Source organism: Gobius niger (assembly GCF_951799975.1).
Source record: "Gobius niger genome assembly, chromosome: 24".
Taxonomy (NCBI): domain Eukaryota; kingdom Metazoa; phylum Chordata; class Actinopteri; order Gobiiformes; family Gobiidae; genus Gobius; species Gobius niger.
The window spans coordinates 16,456,709-16,476,409 of record NC_136875.1 but is presented as its reverse complement, the minus strand read 5'-3'; the positions used below and the strand labels follow the sequence as shown (position 1 = coordinate 16,476,409).

At 43.0% G+C, this 19,701-nt stretch overlaps 1 protein-coding gene across 1 annotated transcript; it reads left to right on the top strand.

Annotated features, from left to right (window-relative positions):
- Positions 1-5,808: 5,808 nt before the first annotated feature.
- On the top strand, positions 5,809-12,756 carry LOC306982529 (GTPase IMAP family member 8-like; the record flags this gene model as incomplete). The annotated part of the gene is made up of 3 exons (XM_079582490.1): positions 5,809-5,818; positions 6,961-8,139; positions 12,044-12,756. The coding sequence occupies 3 exons, from the start codon at positions 5,809-5,811 to the stop codon at positions 12,754-12,756; spliced, it is 1,902 nt and encodes a 633-aa protein (XP_079438616.1).
- Positions 12,757-19,701: the final 6,945 nt, after the last annotated feature.

The window sequence follows — 19,701 nt, the reverse complement described above, 5'->3', positions numbered from 1 at the left end:
GGTCATAAATTGTATTTTTCTATCCAAGAGTATTGCTGTAATAGGCCACTAGATGGCACCATCGCAATATAGTTGAGTTTATAATGACTTGATCTGACTTAGTAACTTTTTGAAGGAATTGTACTGAGTTTTATTGAAGTATCCGTATTCTTACTTGAAGGGGAAAAAAAGTTCCAGTGTGAGTAAAACTTTAAGCGACTAAAACATAATTTGTACCAGTTCTCAAACGATGGCAACAAAAACTATTCTGATTCTTTTACAAATATATATGCAGATCGTGCTTTTTGTACTGTATTCTTCATATTTATCATTTAATATTTCTACATTAGGATTTCTACATTATGTCACATATTGGATCCTAAATCACACTTTTATACTCACTCTGTGCTCAAAGTACTCTAGTAGCATTTTCTCCAAGTACTTTTTTTAACTCTTGAGTAATTGTTTGAATCACCACTTTTTACACTGGAAGAAAAAACATTTCATATATAACGTTACTCAAATTACATGTTATGTTGTTGTAGTTATTTCATAGATTAATATATCCTTCAAAACCACTGTTATGTGTTCATAAAATATATATGGTTTTGGGATAAATAAATAAATATATAAAAAGTTGCAAGTGACAGTTTAATAAGTCTGACCACCCTGATGTCATATTAGTTTTGTAAACAGAGACACGGCTTTTCTTATCTTTGTGTTGTTGCAGTTCCATAATGTACCACTGGGAGGCTGCGAGATAAAACTGTTGCACAATACAGTGTTTTAAAGTGAACTAACTTTCAATCAAAGGCGTTTATAAAAGGTTAACATGTTAAAGAATTTCAATATGTAATGAAGAGAAAAGGCAAAATACACAACAGCGAAGATGGACTAAAGACATGAACTTTACACACTTCACCAAACTAACATTTACCGAGTCCTTCAGTAAACTCGGAACATGGGGGTGTATACATATTTTGTTTCATAAATGTTTATAACAACGTTTATGTCTTTTTGCTTAAATTGTACTTAATGTAATTATATATTGTCCAGAAAGAATTAAATAACAATTTAAAAATAAAAAGACGTGATCTGCCTCTCGTGAGCTTTTAGTAAAGTCTTGTATTTGCTGATTGGCTGAGCAAGATTTAAAAGTACTGGTTAAAAGAAATCTCATAAACAAACACTTTTTAATTTGACAACACCGTTTGAAACCCACCATGAAGTGAGGTGTGATCGAGTTGGCTTAGTCTTAATGGCTTCACGGGCTGTTGTGACCACAGACACCCGGTAAGTAACATGAAAGCACAGCCTGTTGATTTAATACCATAGCTGATCAATAAATCAATCATTTGGTTTAAAGATAGTTAGTCTTCTTTTCATGTAACACAGATTCAGAGTAAACTGTGTCTTATCTAAGTGTCTAATCTATGGGCCCTGATAAACACTGAATCAAACTGCTGGCAATAACAGTAAGTTAATAATTGACACAGAATCATCAGACCGGATCAAACCGCACCTCTGTAACATCAGACACACTTTGGACCTTTATCGAGCCACATGAAGGTAAGTACGATTACTGAGCTAAGAATGAAGAATAGTTTTAGATCAATATTTCACTCTATGATACAGAGAGATGCATTTCATAAAACAGTGTTTCTATTAGTGTGACAATAACCTGTTAGACGACTGTATCTTATCCAACGCACAGACCTTTACAGAACTAATTTAGTGGATTATTGCCTAACACTTACACATGAACCAAATGTATTTAGAATATTATTTAAATGTTGTATTTTGCAAGTACTTACACTTATGTGATTGTATAACATGAGTCTATATATCATAGTGTATTCTAGTATTACATGGCCTTCGGTTCTATGTAGACCAGACACAGTTTGTGCCTTTACCTGTGTTTAACTTTTATTGTGTTTATTGTACTTATTGTTACTGTTCTTGTCCAGCACTTTGGTCGACTATGGTTGTTTTTAAATGTGCTTTATAAATAACATTGACATTGACATAGACATGAACTGCCATTCTGCTATAAATGTACAAAGGTCTCCTTTTATTAGATTAGAGCTGAACATGTCTCTGCCATTTTGTTTTTATTGTTGGCAATAAAAGTGCAACGAGTCGATGGGACTGTAGTTCCACCTCTTGACTGTTTTTCAAAGGTTTTAAACCAGGGGTAGGCAACATTAGGCCCGGGGGCCAAATCCGGCCCTCCAGCATAGAACCTTTGTCAAGATGATTTTGAGAAATATTATTATACAAATCAGAAGTACTTTAATCGTTCTAGAGTTTAATCTTAACCAAGCACATTTTCTCCAGTTCAGCTTTACCCAAATCTAAAAGCTTCTCATTGGGAGCTTACAGCCTATAGTTGTAATGCCTCATTTAAAAGCTAAACTGACAAAACTGATCTATGATTTTTGATTCACTTTTTTGTTGTGTTTTTGTCACTTTTTTGCCTTTTTGTCCCTCTTGATGCTTTTTTTGCTTTTTAAAGAAGCTTTTTAGATTTGGGTAAGGTCGAACTGGAGAAAATGTATTTGGTTAAGTACTGTAAAAATGTGAGAAACTGTCAATTACTTAAAACCAAATTAGGCCATAAATTATACACAGCACTGGCAATTGTAGAAAATGGTGCTTTACTTTTGGCTAAAATTGTCAGGTTCGACCCCTGGTCCTTATCCCCTATCCCTGTTATTAACCAATGATCTGAGATCTAAGTCCTTTGTTGAAAACTGGGACGACGGCGAGTAAAGAAACAGATACTTAATTTAAATATTACTCAAGTAGAAATAAAAAATACTGAATGAAAAAAACAACTCTCAAAAGTACAGATACTTTGAAAAGGTACTGAAGTAAAAGTAGTTGTGTACTACCCACGGCTGACTCTCAAGTGACTCTAGTTCATTATTGAAAAAAACGCTACTGAAAAACACAACAATCTTTTTTATATAGATGCCCACTTTTACAGATTAAAAAAATATTTATTCTACAACAAAAAAGTCAGGAATAGGGTATTTAATCTTAACACGAGAAACAACGCAGAGACACACAAAAAAGGGACAAACAGTATAATGCAGATAACTGATTCCTGAGCAGGGATTATAAGTCATACAAATTCAATATTATATCCTGGTCAATGCTCCTCTTTCATTTCAACTGTTTTTAGCTTTGTCTTTTTTTTCTTTTTTTCAACAGATGTAAAACTGACCTGTGACAACATGGCCGGGTAAGTTTAAGGCACAAATTCCTCTCTTGTGAACTGTAAACATTTTACTCTTGATACAGGCGGATTTCACGGTGGACAAACATGACACATGACTGATGTGCACGTGCAAACTCTGTGCAGAAACAATGTGTTTCCAATGCCACGTATTTTTTAATCTTCATTTGAATTGGGACAGTGCACATTAATGTAAATAAAGAACATCTTGTGCAGGATCAGCTGAGAGTTGGGTTGTTAGGACTTAGAACTACACAGGTGTTTTACTCACAGCGGAGAGGAAACAGCTCTGTGTGTTCGGGGCAAAGATATTATATGACGCCTTAAATCCAAATCAGGCTCTTTCTCCTTCTTCTGTAGGTTTGTGATGCTGTTAGATTTTAGAATCATTTGTGTATGCAACTTTTGTATATGTTTATTGTATAAAAGATTATATTTTAGTAGGTCTACTTTTAAACATCTTTTTTTCTGCTTTTACAGATCGTCTCCCCTTAAGAGAAGCAGCAGCTATGGACTAATACCACCTGACTGTGAGTTCATCTGGACAGTATTTCAGAACCGGCATTAGTGATTGTCAAAATGTTTTCAGTGAAATGCGTGTTAGTTCACTTAGCAGTAACAGTGGTGTCGTCTTCAGTTTTCTAGTGGGTATACTGTATTTTTTCAGGCACAGGGGGATGGCCATTCATATGCACTGAAAAATGATTTTTGGTGAGTGCGCCGTCATTCCCCTGGTGGAGAGCGGTATAGCTAAGCCACGTCTCCCCAGAGTCCTCCATGGAGTTAGAGTGCGACGCCGCTGTCGGCAAAGGGAGGCTTTTACGCAGGGCACAGCTGATCAGGCACACAGCCAAACTTACTGACACACAATGCCAGGTGTGTAACTTTCCTCTGCTTAGCTTATGGCGAGCGGTGCAACCACGTATCCACGCCGATCCTTCTCCCAGGGCTGCTTCTCGGCCTCTCACGCGTCCACGCTCCCACTTGTTCCCCGTTTCCTGCACCTCTCCTCTCCCTTCCACTTCCTTGCCGCCCACCAGTTCCTCCCTAAAGTCCCACACAACTTCTATGCCCCGGTAGTTTGGGCCCTGCCAATGGTAGTCTATTAAGGTGCGTACAGACCAAACGCGCGTCCACGCCCCATCTGCCTCTCGTTGGACGCCAAACAACGCCGCTTCACATACTTCACACTCGCGACAAACGCCTGTTTGCTGCGCGTGAAGTTTTGCAAGCGTCAGACATAGGAGGCGTGTCTGTTGACTCAGGGCGCACTCACACTTGACATCCGAACCTGCCACTCTCCAGCTCGTTTGAGGAAAGGCCTGGATGCCCCGAACGGCCCGCGCTCACACTTACACAAACGAACCGAGCCGTGGCCGCGAGGAGTTGTTTACAAGTGCACGTGAGCAGCAGCAGCGCAACATAATGCGGAAGGAAAAAAAACTAAACAGCTGCGTGAAATAATGTCTACTATGAGCCCTGTCAAATCTCTTCACTCCACTTTTCTTTGCATTTTACTACAGTTTAACAAAAAGGGCTATGGTGAAGATAATAGTCGATTTTAATAAAGCAGAGAAATAGAGAGTGCGGGTCCCTCTGTCCCGCTCAGCTGAGGCGGGGGGTGGGGTGGAGCAGCACCTGCCGCCCTGAGCCTTTCTTTGGAGTCAAATACAGCCTTCAAAAAAGGCTACGAGAACAGAAGATCTGACGCTCAGTTCATGTCATTCATTGCTGCTTCGGCCACTGGTTAAACAGCTTTATGTTGGTGAACTCCTGGAAGTCTACGCTTTACGTTACAACAAAGCACTTCACATGAACGCGCACCAAAATCACAAGCGATAAATGCACCCGCAGGTTTTATCTGTCCCACTAAAGCCTGCGGCTAAACCAGGTACAGCAGCAGAGAAGCTCGGACACAGGGCGTGAGAAGCGCAGCCGCTCCCCGTATAGTCAGCCCGAGACGAGCGTGAAGCGGCCAGGGCGTCGGGAGTGAGCGGTCGGGGAGACGAGCGGTATGTGGCCGGGGGTCCGGGGAACCGCCCGGGAGCGAAGCGGTCGGGGCCGGGGAGACGAGAGCGAGGCAGCCGCTGCTCTGTTTGATAAATACAGCCTTTTCTCACTGTTTTACGTGACAAATGCACCCGCCCATACAACCGCCGCTTGTATCCGTGCGTGTGCGTATACACGAGCAACCGAGCCGCGCTCTGGCCCCCCTCCTCCAAGCGGCCAAAGTCCGGAACCGAGTCCGACTCGGGCATGGTTTGTTGCAGGTAACAGGTCGTCTGAGCCCAGTCAGCCCTGATTGGTTAACAAGGCATAAATGAACGCACGTGTAGACTGGATTACTTGAGTGCATGAAGCAGTGGGCGTGGCCTCCCTGTTCGCTCGCCGCGCTCTTCTACCTGGCTTTCACACGCGTCCTTCCTCGTCCGCTCGCGTTTGCTACGCTTAATACGCGCGGACAGCTTTGCTTGCATTTTGAAGCGCGTTGAAGCACCTCTACATAGGGTTAACATGGAAGCTGGAGGCGTGGACGCTTTTGGTCTGTACGCACCTTTAGGGGTGTGGCCTATTCACATGGGATTAGAATGACCTCAGGTAAAAAGTATGTTACATCCTCTGAGTTTCTAGTCCCGTGTGGATCAGCTGTCAGTATTTTAAAAGGTCAAAATTCCTTTGATTTTTCCTTTTAGGGTAATTCTGCAAACTCCTCAGTCTCAGATGATTCTCAACATGTTGGAGTTTGGAAAGTTTTTAACTTGCGTAATGAAGTATATATTTGGTCAACATCAATTTAAACGTCTTTACCAATATATTTAAGTCCGCATTTAAGCTGTAGTCATAATATCATGCTACCAAAGCTTTACTCCGACCTTAATGCTGTCTCATATACATTTCACTCACATGGACCACAAACTCAGATAGGATGGAAGTGAAAAGGTTTATTGATGAATAAACATATGAAAGACATTTTGGGGCTTCGATGAGTGCAGCTCCCAGGCTCACGTCAACATACCTGCGGAAGAAGCAGAAAAAAATGAATGAAGAGAGGGATGAGTCGGCCACCTCTCGTTTTCAGGGGAGGAAATACCTGTTGTGAAGTTTGTGCTGGTCTTTAAACGGACAGAAGCGCAAAAGTAAAACTGCACAAATGAGTGATGCGTTTCTTTGCTCAGTTTGTTGTGGTGATACAGTAATCCTGTAGGCCAGTCATTCCCAAAGTCAGGGAGATCACGGCACCCTTATCGATCTGAAAATCATCTCTCACTAGACATTGGTACAATAGACTCCATCACCACATTCAAATCTCGACTGAAGACTGAGCTATTCAGACGCGCCTCCACATTGTCCTCTATAATTATAATAATAATAATGATAATAATAATAGAGATAGATTATTACCTATTCAGCCCCATTCATAGTAATGGTCCCGAGTCGTCTGTTAAACTAATGGCAGCACATTCTCCTCCTGTTCCTCAAAAGGGTGGGCGGAGCCTCCACAGAGCTCCAAAGCTTGATTGACAGGCTCTGGAGCCAGTCAAAATGCTTCCACTTTTTCAGGATGATAAACTAGTAGGATTACAGAGGAGCAGTAATCAAAGCACAGCCCATGATGGCCGTTTGATGCTGCCCGTAGCTTTAGTTTTTACTTATTTATTCATCTATTTATCAGGGAAGATGCCAAAAATAATGTCTTGTGAAGATACGTGAGTTTATATTTTGTCATTTTGTTGTTCCAGTGTCTGAGCTGAATGTGGTTCTTCTGGGGAACAGCTTGAGTCTGAAGAACTCTGTGGGGAACCTCCTGCTGATGAAGCCTGTGCTAAACACAGACACTGAACCACAAACCATTCAGACTCACGAAGAAAAGATGAATGACAAACTTCTGACCGTGGTCATGACTCCAGATCTGCAGCGCATCAACAGAGCTGAGTTTAGAAGCTACATTAGAACTCTGAGTGGTCCTCGTGTGTTCCTGCTGGTTCTACAGCCTGAAGACTTCACTGAGAACCACAGAGACAAACTCCAGTTACTCCTGGAGAGCTGCAGTGAGAAGGCCTTCGACCAGTCACTGGTGCTGATCTCAACGGCACAATCTGTTCCTTATGTGTGGAGATATGACCCACGTATTCTGAACATGATCATTGAATGTAAGAGCAGATATCTTTGCATAAACGCCAAGGAAGATGATCAGAAGAAAAGAGAGCTGAAGCGCAAAGAGATGTTTACAAGAATCAGCCAAATGTTGAAAGAGAACTGTGAACCATCTCAGGAGGAAAACGCTGGTCTGGCTGTCTCTGAGAGGAGGAAGTCATGTCTGAACCTGGTTCTGTGTGGAAGAGCCGGAGCAGAGAAGAGCTCCGTGTTAGAGTCCATCACAGGACAGAGCAGTGAGCGTCTGAGCCTGGACCCGTGTGAGAAGCACCAGATGTGTGGGCGCTGGGTGTCAGTGCTGGAGCTGCCTCCTCTGTCTGGGTCTGATAAACCTGTGGAGGAGGTGATGGAGCAGTGTCTCCACTGTCTGTCCCTCTGTGGTCCTCAGGGCGTCCAGGCCTTCATCCTGGTTCTTCCTCTGGGTTCTCTCACAGATGAAGACAAGTCTGAGCTGAAGATCCTCCAGGACATGTTCAGCTCCTCAGTCCGTCCCTTCACTGTGGTCCTCTTCACTGTGGACTCAGACCAAACTGTTCCTGCTCTGATTGACAAAGACCTCCTGGAGCTGTGTGGAGGAGGACATCTCATATTGAACACCAGGGGGCAGCAGCAGGTCTCTGAGCTGCTGGACTTTGTAGAGACTTTAAGCGCTAAGAATAGACCTCACAGTTTCACCACAGAGACGCTGATCCACGGCCAGAGGACGATGATCTCAGCTCAACTTAGAGAAATTCAAGATCTGAAGAAGAATCTGACAGTCAGCGGTGAGTCTGTTTTATAAACTGCTCAAAACAAGCCTCTAAAGAGGCTCGTAGGTTTGTTCATTGAAAGAGGATGTTCCAAAAATATATGACATTTATTTTATCATAATTGCTTCATTTAGAATCTTTTGTACACATTTCCATTATTTTAAGATCACGGAAGTCGTTCAGTCCATAGTTCATGGTTTAACATTTAGTTTCCAGTTAAAAGTAAAGTCCATACAAACCAGACAGTAAACAAAACAAGGCAGCAGGAGAACAAAAAGCAGCAAGGACATGATCAAACCCCTCAACCTATAAATTTAAAGATAATGTTAGACTATAACAAAAAAGTAGGAACACTTGCTGGTCATACCGTCACACGCCCGCACAAACTACTCAGCCCGAGGACCCCAGCAGACCCCGGACCGCCATCACCGAGCAGAGCCTTGTACGCCACGGAATGGAGCTATTCACCTTATTCCGGAGGTTCGCGTGGGCGCCGCCATGAATTGTCCCGCCCCTTTTCTCCTATGTGTTAACATGGGGCTGGAGAATCCACATAAAATCAGTCACTACAGGAAAACAAAGCCATTTTCAGGCCGCGCAGAGAAACGCTGCAGTGTCGACATGTCGGAGCAAATGAACATCGGACATTTTACACAAATCAATCGACTAAACATCAGATTTGAGCGGAGAATATTTTCCCTCGTTCTCCGTTAAAACGAACGGGCTTCGCGCTCGACCGGAAGTGTCAGGAAAAAGAGGCGCCGAGACGACGCAAACAGTGGCAAAAGTGGGCGGGGCGGAATAAGGTGAATAGATACAGACGCATCTCTGGAATCGCCCATATATGGTCATGTTTGAAAACAGTTAAGGGGGAAAACAATTTTGCTAAAAATGTAAACTTTCTCTAATTATTCAAAAACTACTTTAACAAACGCTGAATTATGAATATAGTTTATGCTAAATAAAGATACAAAGACATGGAGAGGAGCAAAGTGGTTCAACAGCCCATAAATACATGAATAACATGGAGAATGCTAACATAATGCTACATGTTAGCATCGTGCTAATGCTAAAGCTAGCTAGCGCTTGCTATGACTGCCGTTTTTTCACTTCTACTAATAATAATAATAATGTACTGGTTTTATACAGCGCTTTTCTGGACACTCAAAGACGCTTCACATTGCATTATTCATTCACTCCATACTCGGTGGTGGTAAGCTACTATTGTAGCCACAGCTGCCCTGGGGTAGACTGACGGAAGCGAGGCAACCAGTCTGCGCCATCGGCCCCTCCGACCACCACCAACCACTCACTCACTCACTACATTCGCTATAGGCTTCCTGGTGTTACCAAACGGTCTCCCATCCAAGTACCGACCAGGCCCTTCCCTGCTGAGCTTCCAAGGTCTGACGGGATCGGGCAGAGCAAAGGCGGTATGACCACAAGTGAACAATCTGCTGTGAGAAAATATCCATATGGGCCCGATTTACACTGGACTTTATTTCCAGTATGTGACAAATAAGTTCATATTTCACCAGAAAATGTCTAAAAAGAGTGAAAAATTGTGTGTTCCCAGAAGACTCTATTTTCCCCCTCAGCCCCCTTCTATGACGCGATGCAGTCTGTATCTATGAAGCCCTCAACCATCCGCGACACTACAGAAGAGCTCGTATTAGCAGCCATACAAAGTACGAAGATAAATGAACGGCAAATAGCTGCAATGTCTACCTGACAGGAGACGTAAACACAGAGCCCCGCGGACCAAAGGCGAAAGTGCGGAGCATAGCAGAGGACGAATTAATGAAAGGGAGGGGCTTTTATTTGATTTTCCGGGATTTGCGCCACCTGCTGATGTTCCGTATTATACACTGCTCACAAAAACTTAGGGCACACTCAAAAAACACATCCTAAATGTCAATTAATTTGATTTTTCGGATGAAAATCTTTATTCATAGTGTAGCGAAATGTGTTGAGAACAAAATAACATAAGAATGATAAATGTAAATCAAATTCTCAGCCCCTGGAGGTCTGGATCCAAAATTATAGTCAAAATCAAGGTGACAAATCAGGTCACTGGTTGATCCAAATTCTGTAGAAATTCCTCCAAACGAGTCTGTATCATCCTCAGTGGTGTGTGTGGCCTCCACGTGCCTGAATGCACTCCCTACAACGCCTGGGCAGCTCCTGATGAGACCACGGATGTCCTCCTGAGGGATCTCCTCCCAGACCTGGATTAGAGCATCAGTAGCTCCTGGACAGTCTGTGGTGCGACGTGGCGTTGATGGATGGACCGAGACATGATGTCCCAGATGTATCTGTTGGATTTAAGTCTGGGGAACGGGCAGGCCAGTCCAGAACATCAATACCTTCATCATGCAGGACCTGCTGACACACTCTTGCCACATGTGGCCTGGCATCATCAGGCATCAGAAGGAACCCAGGGCCCACAGCACCAGCATATGGTCTTACAATAGGTCTGAGGATCTCATCCCGGTCCCCAATGCCAGTCAGGGAACCTCTGGCTCGCACATGGAGGGCTGTGCGCATTACATATGTCACAACCAAACGCTAGCGAAAATCTGATCCAATCGTTTCAAAGGAGTTCACCTGATAACAGAGCTCAATTGAGAAGTTCCAGACCCTTATATGAAACGAGGGTCTGGTGAAACCAGGCTACTTACTGCATGGTGTCCAACAACAACAACAACAACAACAACAACAACATAGTGTCCAAACAAAGACATTTAAGGAGAAAAAAAATCCAAATAATCCAGACATTTCCCTTTAGTCTTATTTTATCTCAGCAGCTGTTTCTTAAAGCGACAGCAGCAAATGATCCATGTGGGTTAAGTTTCTACTAAATGAAACAAAAGCACAAACTGAAGTGGCTTATGGGACGGCACATAGCTCCTCACCGGTTAGTTAGCACCAGAGGTCCCTATGCTAAAGTGGCTATGATAGTTAGCATACAGGCTCTGACAGGCCAGTTCGGAGGCTTCTTGTCATGGCGGATGCTGACGCATATCCAGTTTGGCGCTAGACCTCTTACCTATTTACTGGCTTCAGACGCAGCATTTGCTTCAGTGGTGGTTGTGTGAAAACAGTGTAACAGACATACAAAACATTTTAAGCTGTTTTCTGTTTGTTTGCATCTTCAAAAATCGTCTGGAAAATATTGTTTTAAAGATGTTGGTCAAAACACCAAGAGAGTTGTTTATTTAAGAATAAATCTGCCTAAACTTTAATCTGCTTTAAACTGAACAAAACGACCAACATCAGAAATACAAATGAACCAAGATGTGTGTTTTTTTTTGTGATGGTTGAAATTCACTTTGAGTGAAAAAAACCTTTTTTTCATAAAAAGTGGGTTTTTCAAATGTCTTACTTTCAAAATATATGGGTGGTTCAACTAACCCACTGGCTCATTTAACCCCACTCTTCACTATGCATCATTAGAGTAAAGGGCAAATGCCTCAAAGGAAGGTCTACCATCTAATCTGGCAACACAGGTGTGGCCTAATGGGCCATCACCTACAGCTGTGTATCTCAGTCTCACACCAGATTCACACCAACAGTAGGGAGCTTCCATTTATTACCAATATTCGCGTGCGTCCGGAAAGTGGCCTCTGCATTTGCATAGCGTTGTAATCAACCAGCTCTATGCAAATACAAAGCCATTCACGACCACCAACCACAGAACAAGATCTGACACCTGAGCGTAATCGACTCACACACTTCAGCTGAGCCTCAAACCTCCACATGCTCCAAGCTGAGCGACAGAAAGACAAATATTTTCACTCGGTGTGAATCCGGACAGCTGCATGACTGTTGAAACATTTTAATAGAAAATACATTGAATCTAAACTGGAAGTCCTGTTGAAATGTATTTTTTCTAAAGCATGTCTGTCTGTTGTTGCAGGTTCTGAAGCCTCTGCTGACTGTCTGAGGATTGCACTGATGGGAAAAACTGGCTGTGGGAAGAGCTCCTCTGGAAACACAATCCTGGGGAGAAAGACTTTTGAGACCAAGTCGGGTTCATTATCCGTGACTGTGAGCTGTGCAAAAGCAGAGGCTGAAGTGGACGGGCGGCGTGTCGTTGTGCTAGACACTCCGGGTTTGATTGACAGCACATTGTCTAAAGATGAAGTCATTAAAGAAATGGCTAAATGTGTCAGTTTCTTGGCTCCAGGGCCACACGTGTTTCTGCTGGTGCTGCAGATCGGACGGTTTACATCTGAGGAAAAGGAGGCGATTAAAGTCATAAAACAATCATTTGGGAACGATTCACAAAAATACACAATGATTCTGTTCACAAGAGGAGATGATTTAGAGGGTGAGTGCTCTATTGAAGAGTATATACAGCAAAGTAACAGTTCTCTGAAGAAGCTCCTCTCCGACTGTGGAAACCGCTACCATGTGTTCAACAACAGAGATAAAACAAACGTCTCTCAGGTGAGAGAGCTGATAAAAAAGATCAACCTCATGGTTCAGGAGAATGGAGGCGGCTGCTTCACCAACGACATGTTCCAGAACGCAGAGGCGGCAATCATGAGAGAGATGGAGAGAATCATAGAGATGAGAGAACGCAGAATCAGGCTCAAACAGGAAACGTCATTGTGCTCACTTTTGTAAAACTAGAATAACAATGGGACCATAATCGTGTGTTAACAGTCACATTGCAAGCAAAGAGTGCTGCAAATTATTTGTCCCGTTTTTCCGCACATTTGTGAAAAACTCGCTTTTCCCGCACTTCTTACGGTCCATGAATGCATCTCACACGCAGCCTCGCTGTTACGTGATTCATCTGAAACTAAAACAACTGCCACGCGGATGCTGGAGCTAATGTTAATGCTTATTTACAACTTTACACACGTAACAGAAGCAGCGATGGGCAGGTGAAGACAGACCTTTTGTTATGGATTAAGTTTTGCCAAATGGACACTATTATGATCCATTCTTTAGATTTATATTACAGTTTTATTTTGCGTGTTTTTGTTTTGCAAATATCAGAAGTTGAATTGAGAACCACCTCCCTCAGGGTCTGCAGAACATCCAGAACGCTGCTGCTCGAGTCCTGGCCAAACAAGGAAATACGACCACATTAGTCCAGTGCTCCGGCCTCTGCACTGGCTTCCTGTCACTCAGAGAATAGACTTTAAAACAGCTCTGCTCATGTAGAAGTCCCTTCCTGGTCGGGCACCAAAGTACGTCTCTTGACATGTTACAGCCGTGTGAACCACCTCGGGCCCTGAGATCCTCTGGGAGGGGTCTCCTGGTGGATCCCAGAGTCAGGACTAAACACGGTGAGGCTGTATTTCAGGTTCATGCAGTAAAGGTCTGGAACGGCCTCAGCGAGGATCTGAGTCAGGATCACCTCTGAGTATGTTTAAGTCCAGGCTGAAAGGACGCCTGTTCACTGCTGCCTATGGAGATTGATTGTATTTTAACACATTTTAATATATACACGTATTTTAAAAATTGATTGATTTGTTTTATTGATTTTGATGTTAATGTTTTCTATTATATTATATTTTTATTGTGTTTGGTGTTGCTGTGAGGTACATTGGGTTATTGTACATGAAATGTGCCATACAAATAAACTTGCCTCAGGTTCCAAACTAAATAAAGGCATTAGAATAAAAGGATTTTTTAACATGTGAAAATAATTCTAAATGATACTGGTGTCAACAAACATTTGTACATTTCACGTGCATGAAGTAAAAGTCACGTACATGAGAGTGTTTGAGGGATAATTATAACTATATTCTGCTCAAAAGGAGTGGGCTGAAGCAAAAGCTTGTGAGTGCCCACCCCCGGAATCATTACAATAAAAAGATCACAATACTACAGAAGAACATATTAAAAGGAAATAAGAGCGTGGGAACACAGCATACACACGTACACACAGCATACCCGTGTACTGGGATTTAACTTCACACACGATCAAACATACATTCAGCAACAAATATGAGATTGCTTTTTTTTCAGGCTCACTGCTGTAATGCTTTTTCACCACCAGATGGCGCCTGTAAGCCTTCCAACACTGCGTGATACATTTATCAAAGTTCATCTGCCCTTTACTACAACAGAGACTCCAAACAAGACAAAAACAATGACAGTATGTGAAGCTGCTGTCAAATACTCCATCAGACCTGTTTAACCCTATTTAAACATGTTAACTTTGGAGTCCCTAAACACACCTGTGTGACTGTGTGTGGCCATTAAAAAAATGTTTAGTAAGTTTTCCGTCTTCTTCATCTTGTTTAATTAACTTGTTTAATTTTTCAACTGACAAATGTTAAGTCCTTGCAGTTTTCATGAATAATCGGCCCATTAAAGACTCAAATGAAGTTGAAATGACTGAAAATGAAGCGTGTCTAAAGATTCAACCCCAGCGGACACACGGTTAGCTCCTGGGCTTTCTGATAATACAGCAGAGGAATGTTTATTATTGGGACTGAAATCAGTGTTCACCGTTCATAGGAGCAGGAAAGTGTCCATTTCAGAGACTTTACATGATGAAAAGCAGAACGGAAGCAGAGGGCAGACATGAACTCTTTGATAGAAGCAAAGGTCGAGTGACTGTACACCCATGTTACACAGACGGACCAGCCCAGCTCTTCTGACTTTGTCCGACAGGCGTTCTGCTCTCCCAAAATGTCATCCGATGGGCGGGGGAGCGACTGAATTTTGAGGTGTTCGCAAGTTCCGGTTCTGCTGAAGTGTTTTCATTGGCTCTGTTTGCTTCATCTTCTGCTAAGAGAGTGTGGCAATAAATTATTTCGTTTCATTTCCTCATACCCAGTACCATAAAAACATACAGTTCACAATCTCACGTTGGTTTGACAAACGTGGGCACCATCGTTCATTTAGTTTGTGGGAGTGGAAGGTACAAAGCAGGAGGACAAAAGGCGAGAAGGCGAGACAGCCATGGTGTTTGGGTGGAGACCTATTTAAAAAAAGAAACGTTACGAAAGGCTACGAAATAATCACGTTGACCACTGCCTTGATCAAAACAAACACGTACCTCCTCCAAGCGCAGAGGCAGCGCTGTCAGGACAACCAGAGGAACACACACATGGACAAAAGCTAGGCCATCGGCCACCATAGCCAGCCTCTGTACACCGCGGCGCGGGCCGGAGCTAAAAGTGATACAATCGCCTGATCAGCAACTAGTAAGATACGATAGTTACTACCCGGAAGAGGGACGGTGAGGCGGCGTATGTGGGGGCGGTAACAGTGAAAGCAGAGGAGCATCTAGTGGCAAGTCCAGCCTGCTACAAGAGGAACACAATTCTGTAGCTGATATTTTGCGATGCAGACTTCCACTGTTCCGACTCCCTACATTTGGGGCTCGTACCTCCCGCCTCCCTCCTGCCTTCAGCGGACACTTTTAAGATAAGATGGTACTTTATTGATCTCACAGATGGAGAAATTGCATAAATAATTAGCCTCGCACTGCCCCGCTGTACGGTCTCCCGCCCGGCTCGGAGTCTCGAGGGCCGGGCCGGAGAGCTAAGCGTGAGAGACGATAGTAAAAAGCACTGACAGCCTCTGATTATCTCTCTGCCCAAAACAACTTTATCGAGTCTGTGTTTTCAACGTGAGAACATCAGCCATGTCAAAAAGCCGAGCTGCTAACCGCTCGCCCGGAGCTAACTAGCTCCTTAGCAGCGCATAGATCCGGTGAAAACAAGTGTTATGCTCTAATAACGTCAATAAAGCAGTAATTTTATAAAGCAGCCTTTGAGATGATCACACACTGAGCCGGGCTTGATGTATTTGTGGTTTATTGCAGACTTTTCATCAACAATGAGCTGTAGGCGACTGTAACAAGCTAACGGGGCTAAGCTGGAATAACCATCATCCACTGGCACAAATAATAGTCCTTTATTCGGACATATGGGCTGGACAAGGGATTAAACACTGGGGAGATCCTTGCGTAGATCGTGTGTAGCTATAGTTGAAGATCCAGAGGACATGGCAGTAACAAAGAGGGACTAGTTAGAACCAAACAGCAGTTCTTTTTTCAGTCAGAGCTCCTTCCTGCTTCAGAACACATTCACTCCTGTCGTCTGAATCAATCAGTGGTTTTGTAAAGCCCAACATCACCACAGGAGTCGCCTCACAGGGCGGCACAAACCATGAAGGCAATAAACCAGAACAGAAGAGTCTCCAACACCTTCAGTCTGAATGCAGTATAACAGCAGCAGGAAGTGCACCCGAATTGCCTGACCTTGCACGACCAATTAGGGACTAGCTCTCACATCCACACTGTTCTTCCTTTCCTCGAGTAGAACTTATAACGGATAGAACTTAACTGAAGTCCTGGTGCTTTATGAAGGAACCTCTGATGACCCTCTCCTCCTGATTCTCCCTCACGTCTCAGACTCATGGGCGGCGTTCGGCCTCCTTTAGCTCACAGACGGCTCACATTACACTCCTCGCCACCAGAGGGCTCTCTACTGCTAAGCTTCAGCCTCCTGTAGCTCACAGAGGGCTCACATTACACTCCTCACCACCAGAGGGCTCTCTACTGCTAAGCTTCAGCCTCCTGTAGCTCACAGACGTTCACATTACACTCCTCGCCACCAGAGGGCTCTCTACTGCTAAGGCCACGTCACAGCGTTCGTGTCCCTCAGACTAAAACAATTCTAGGATTTTATGATTGTTTTGTAAAAGAAAAGAATCGTCAGAATTCAGACCAAACGTTTATGAGAAAAGCTTTATTTAAAACAAGAACAGCAGTGATGTGATTATAATGTAAATGTGGACGTGTAAAAGCAAAACTATAGAACACATGGTCTGTAAAGGAACAAACTATAGAACATATGGTCTGTAAAGGAACAAACTATAGAACATATGGTCTGTAAAGGAACAAACTATAGAACATATGGTCTGTAAAAGAACAAACTATAGAACATATGGTCTGTAAAAGAACAAACTATAGAACACATGGTCTGTAAAGGAACAAACTATAGAACATATGGTCTGTAAAAGAACAAACTATAGAACATATGGTCTGTAAAAGAACAAACTATAGAACACATGGTCTGTAAAGGAACAAACTATAGAACATATGGTCTGTAAAAGAACAAACTATAGAACATATGGTCTGTAAAAGAACAAACTATAGAACATATGGTCTGTAAAAGAACAAACTATAGAACACATGGTCTGTAAAGGAACAAACTATAGAACACATGGTCTGTAAAGGAACAAACTATAGAACATATGGTCTGTAAAGGAACAAACTATAGAACATATGGTCTGTAAAGGAACAAACTATAGAACATGTGGTCTGTAAAGGAACAAACTATAGAACATGTGGTCTGTAAAGGAACAAACTATAGAACATGTGGTCTGTAAAGGAACAAACTATAGAACATGTGGTCTGTAAAGGAACAAACTATAGAACATATGGTCTGTAAAGGAACAAACTATAGAACATGTGGTCTGTAAAGGAACAAACTATAGAACATGTGGTCTGTAAAGGAACAAACTATAGAACATGTGGTCTGTAAAGGAACAAACTATAGAACATATGGTCTGTAAAGGAACAAACTATAGAACATATGGTCTGTAAAGGAACAAACTATAGAACATATGGTCTGTAAAGGAACAAACTATAGAACATATGGTCTGTAAAGGAACAAACTATAGAACATATGGTCTGTAAAGGAACAAACTATAGAACATATGGTCTGTAAAGGAACAAACTAATCGAGGAGAGGAATAAACTTTGTACAGTCGTCCAGAGTCACAGGTTTAATGACACGATCAGGAGGAACCAGTGAAACACACAGATCCTGCAGACCCAGGCCTCATGTTTGTCCTCAGCTCCTCCAGGAGATCCATGAAGCTTCTTCAGCTCCTCCAGGAGATCCATGAAGCTTCACTTTGCCCTTACAGCTTCTCCAGCTCCTCCAGGAGATCCATGAAGCTTCACTTTGCTCATTCAAACAGCTTCTTCAGCTCCTCCAGAATGTGCCTGCACTGCCCAGTGACCTCCAGGAGGCGCTGTACTGTGGAATCTGCTTTAAAGTCAATAAACAACCCAAACAGCCCGTCAATCAGAGTCTGTAAAAGAGTGAACATTTTTTCTACTTTTCCGTCCAGTGTCTCAAACATCTCTCTCTTCTCTCTGAGAACGTCCCTCAGAGGTTGGACCAAATCACAGAACTCAGTGATCAGGTTCTTCACCTTCTCCAGTGTGTCTTTGTCAGTGAATTTATCACAAACAACAACAGCTCCAGCTCCTGTTACAGCACCAGCACTTCCAATGGCTAACAGACTGAGGCCTCCAGTGAAAGGGGCGAATAAGAGACCTGCTCCCACTCCAGCTGCAGCAAGTGTGGCCATTATCGGGACTTGACCTTTCCTCCATCTTGTTTCTTCACAGATCTTGTCCAGCTGAGACACGATCTCCTTCATCCTGGGTTTGTTGGTGAAGTAGATCAGGTGCTCTTTACTGCTGCTTCTCCAGAGCGCTTCTGCCATGTTTTACTCTGAGGGAAGAGTCACCGACACCTGCAGCAGGAGGAAGAGGTTATTATACATTTATCTGTGATATTTTAAAACTCATCTGCCTTTGTTCAAATCAAATGTTTCCAACATGTCCACTGTTTTATGTCCCTCATCATTAAGGGGAGCTCATAGAAATATGAGCTCCCCTGTATATATGTATATAGAAATATATACATGGTAGAGGCATGTTGTCCCAGCTCCTATCTCTTTACATAGAGGTGCTCAGTGGCGCATGAAACCAGTTTCGTCCGCCATTGCGGCCCAAAGTGCCCGTATGACGCGTCACCTGTATCTCTGCTCCCACGGCCCAAGTGGGTGAAAGCAGCGTGAGCGCGCACGGCTGCCGACGAAGCCTCAGAGCGGAGCGGACGCCATTACGCAAAAAGTCAAATCTCTTAATATCATCGTTCTTTAAACACAAAATGTTTTTTTAAGGCCATTTCAGGTGAATAAGCTACTCTGCTACGATGACTTTGGGGGTTAGTTTGTCAGGGCGGGGCTTAAAAAGCTCGTTTAGCCGCTCTTGGAACAACCGGGCGCTTAGCGGCCCTTCGGACGTACGGAGCCGCGCTCATGAACTTCCGCTCGGTCACTTTTCTGGGAAGTTTCGTAAGTGCTGGAAGTCTTGATATTGTGATAGAATTGATAAAAATCGAGTTGTTACTTCACTCGACTCGACTCGACTCGACTCGACTCGACTCGACTCGACTCGACTCGACTCGACTCGACTCGACTCGACTCGACTCGACTCGACTGTACTGGATCCAGGACAGATGCGGAAAAATCATGCATTTTTTTCTGTTTCATTCTACTTACACAAATAATGGTGTAAGTACATAAGTACATTAAATGCTGCTAGTATTTTTTTAATTAATAAAACAGTTACAGGTTATTAGTGCCATTATTTAATTTTCAGAAATGAGTTTAATAACATGTAGACTAGTTGTTTCTTATTAACCATAATCCAATGCTATAAACACATGTTATATTCATCATACAAACGTATTTAGTTTTTGGCTAAACTTACTTGAGATGTTTGTTAGTTGTCGT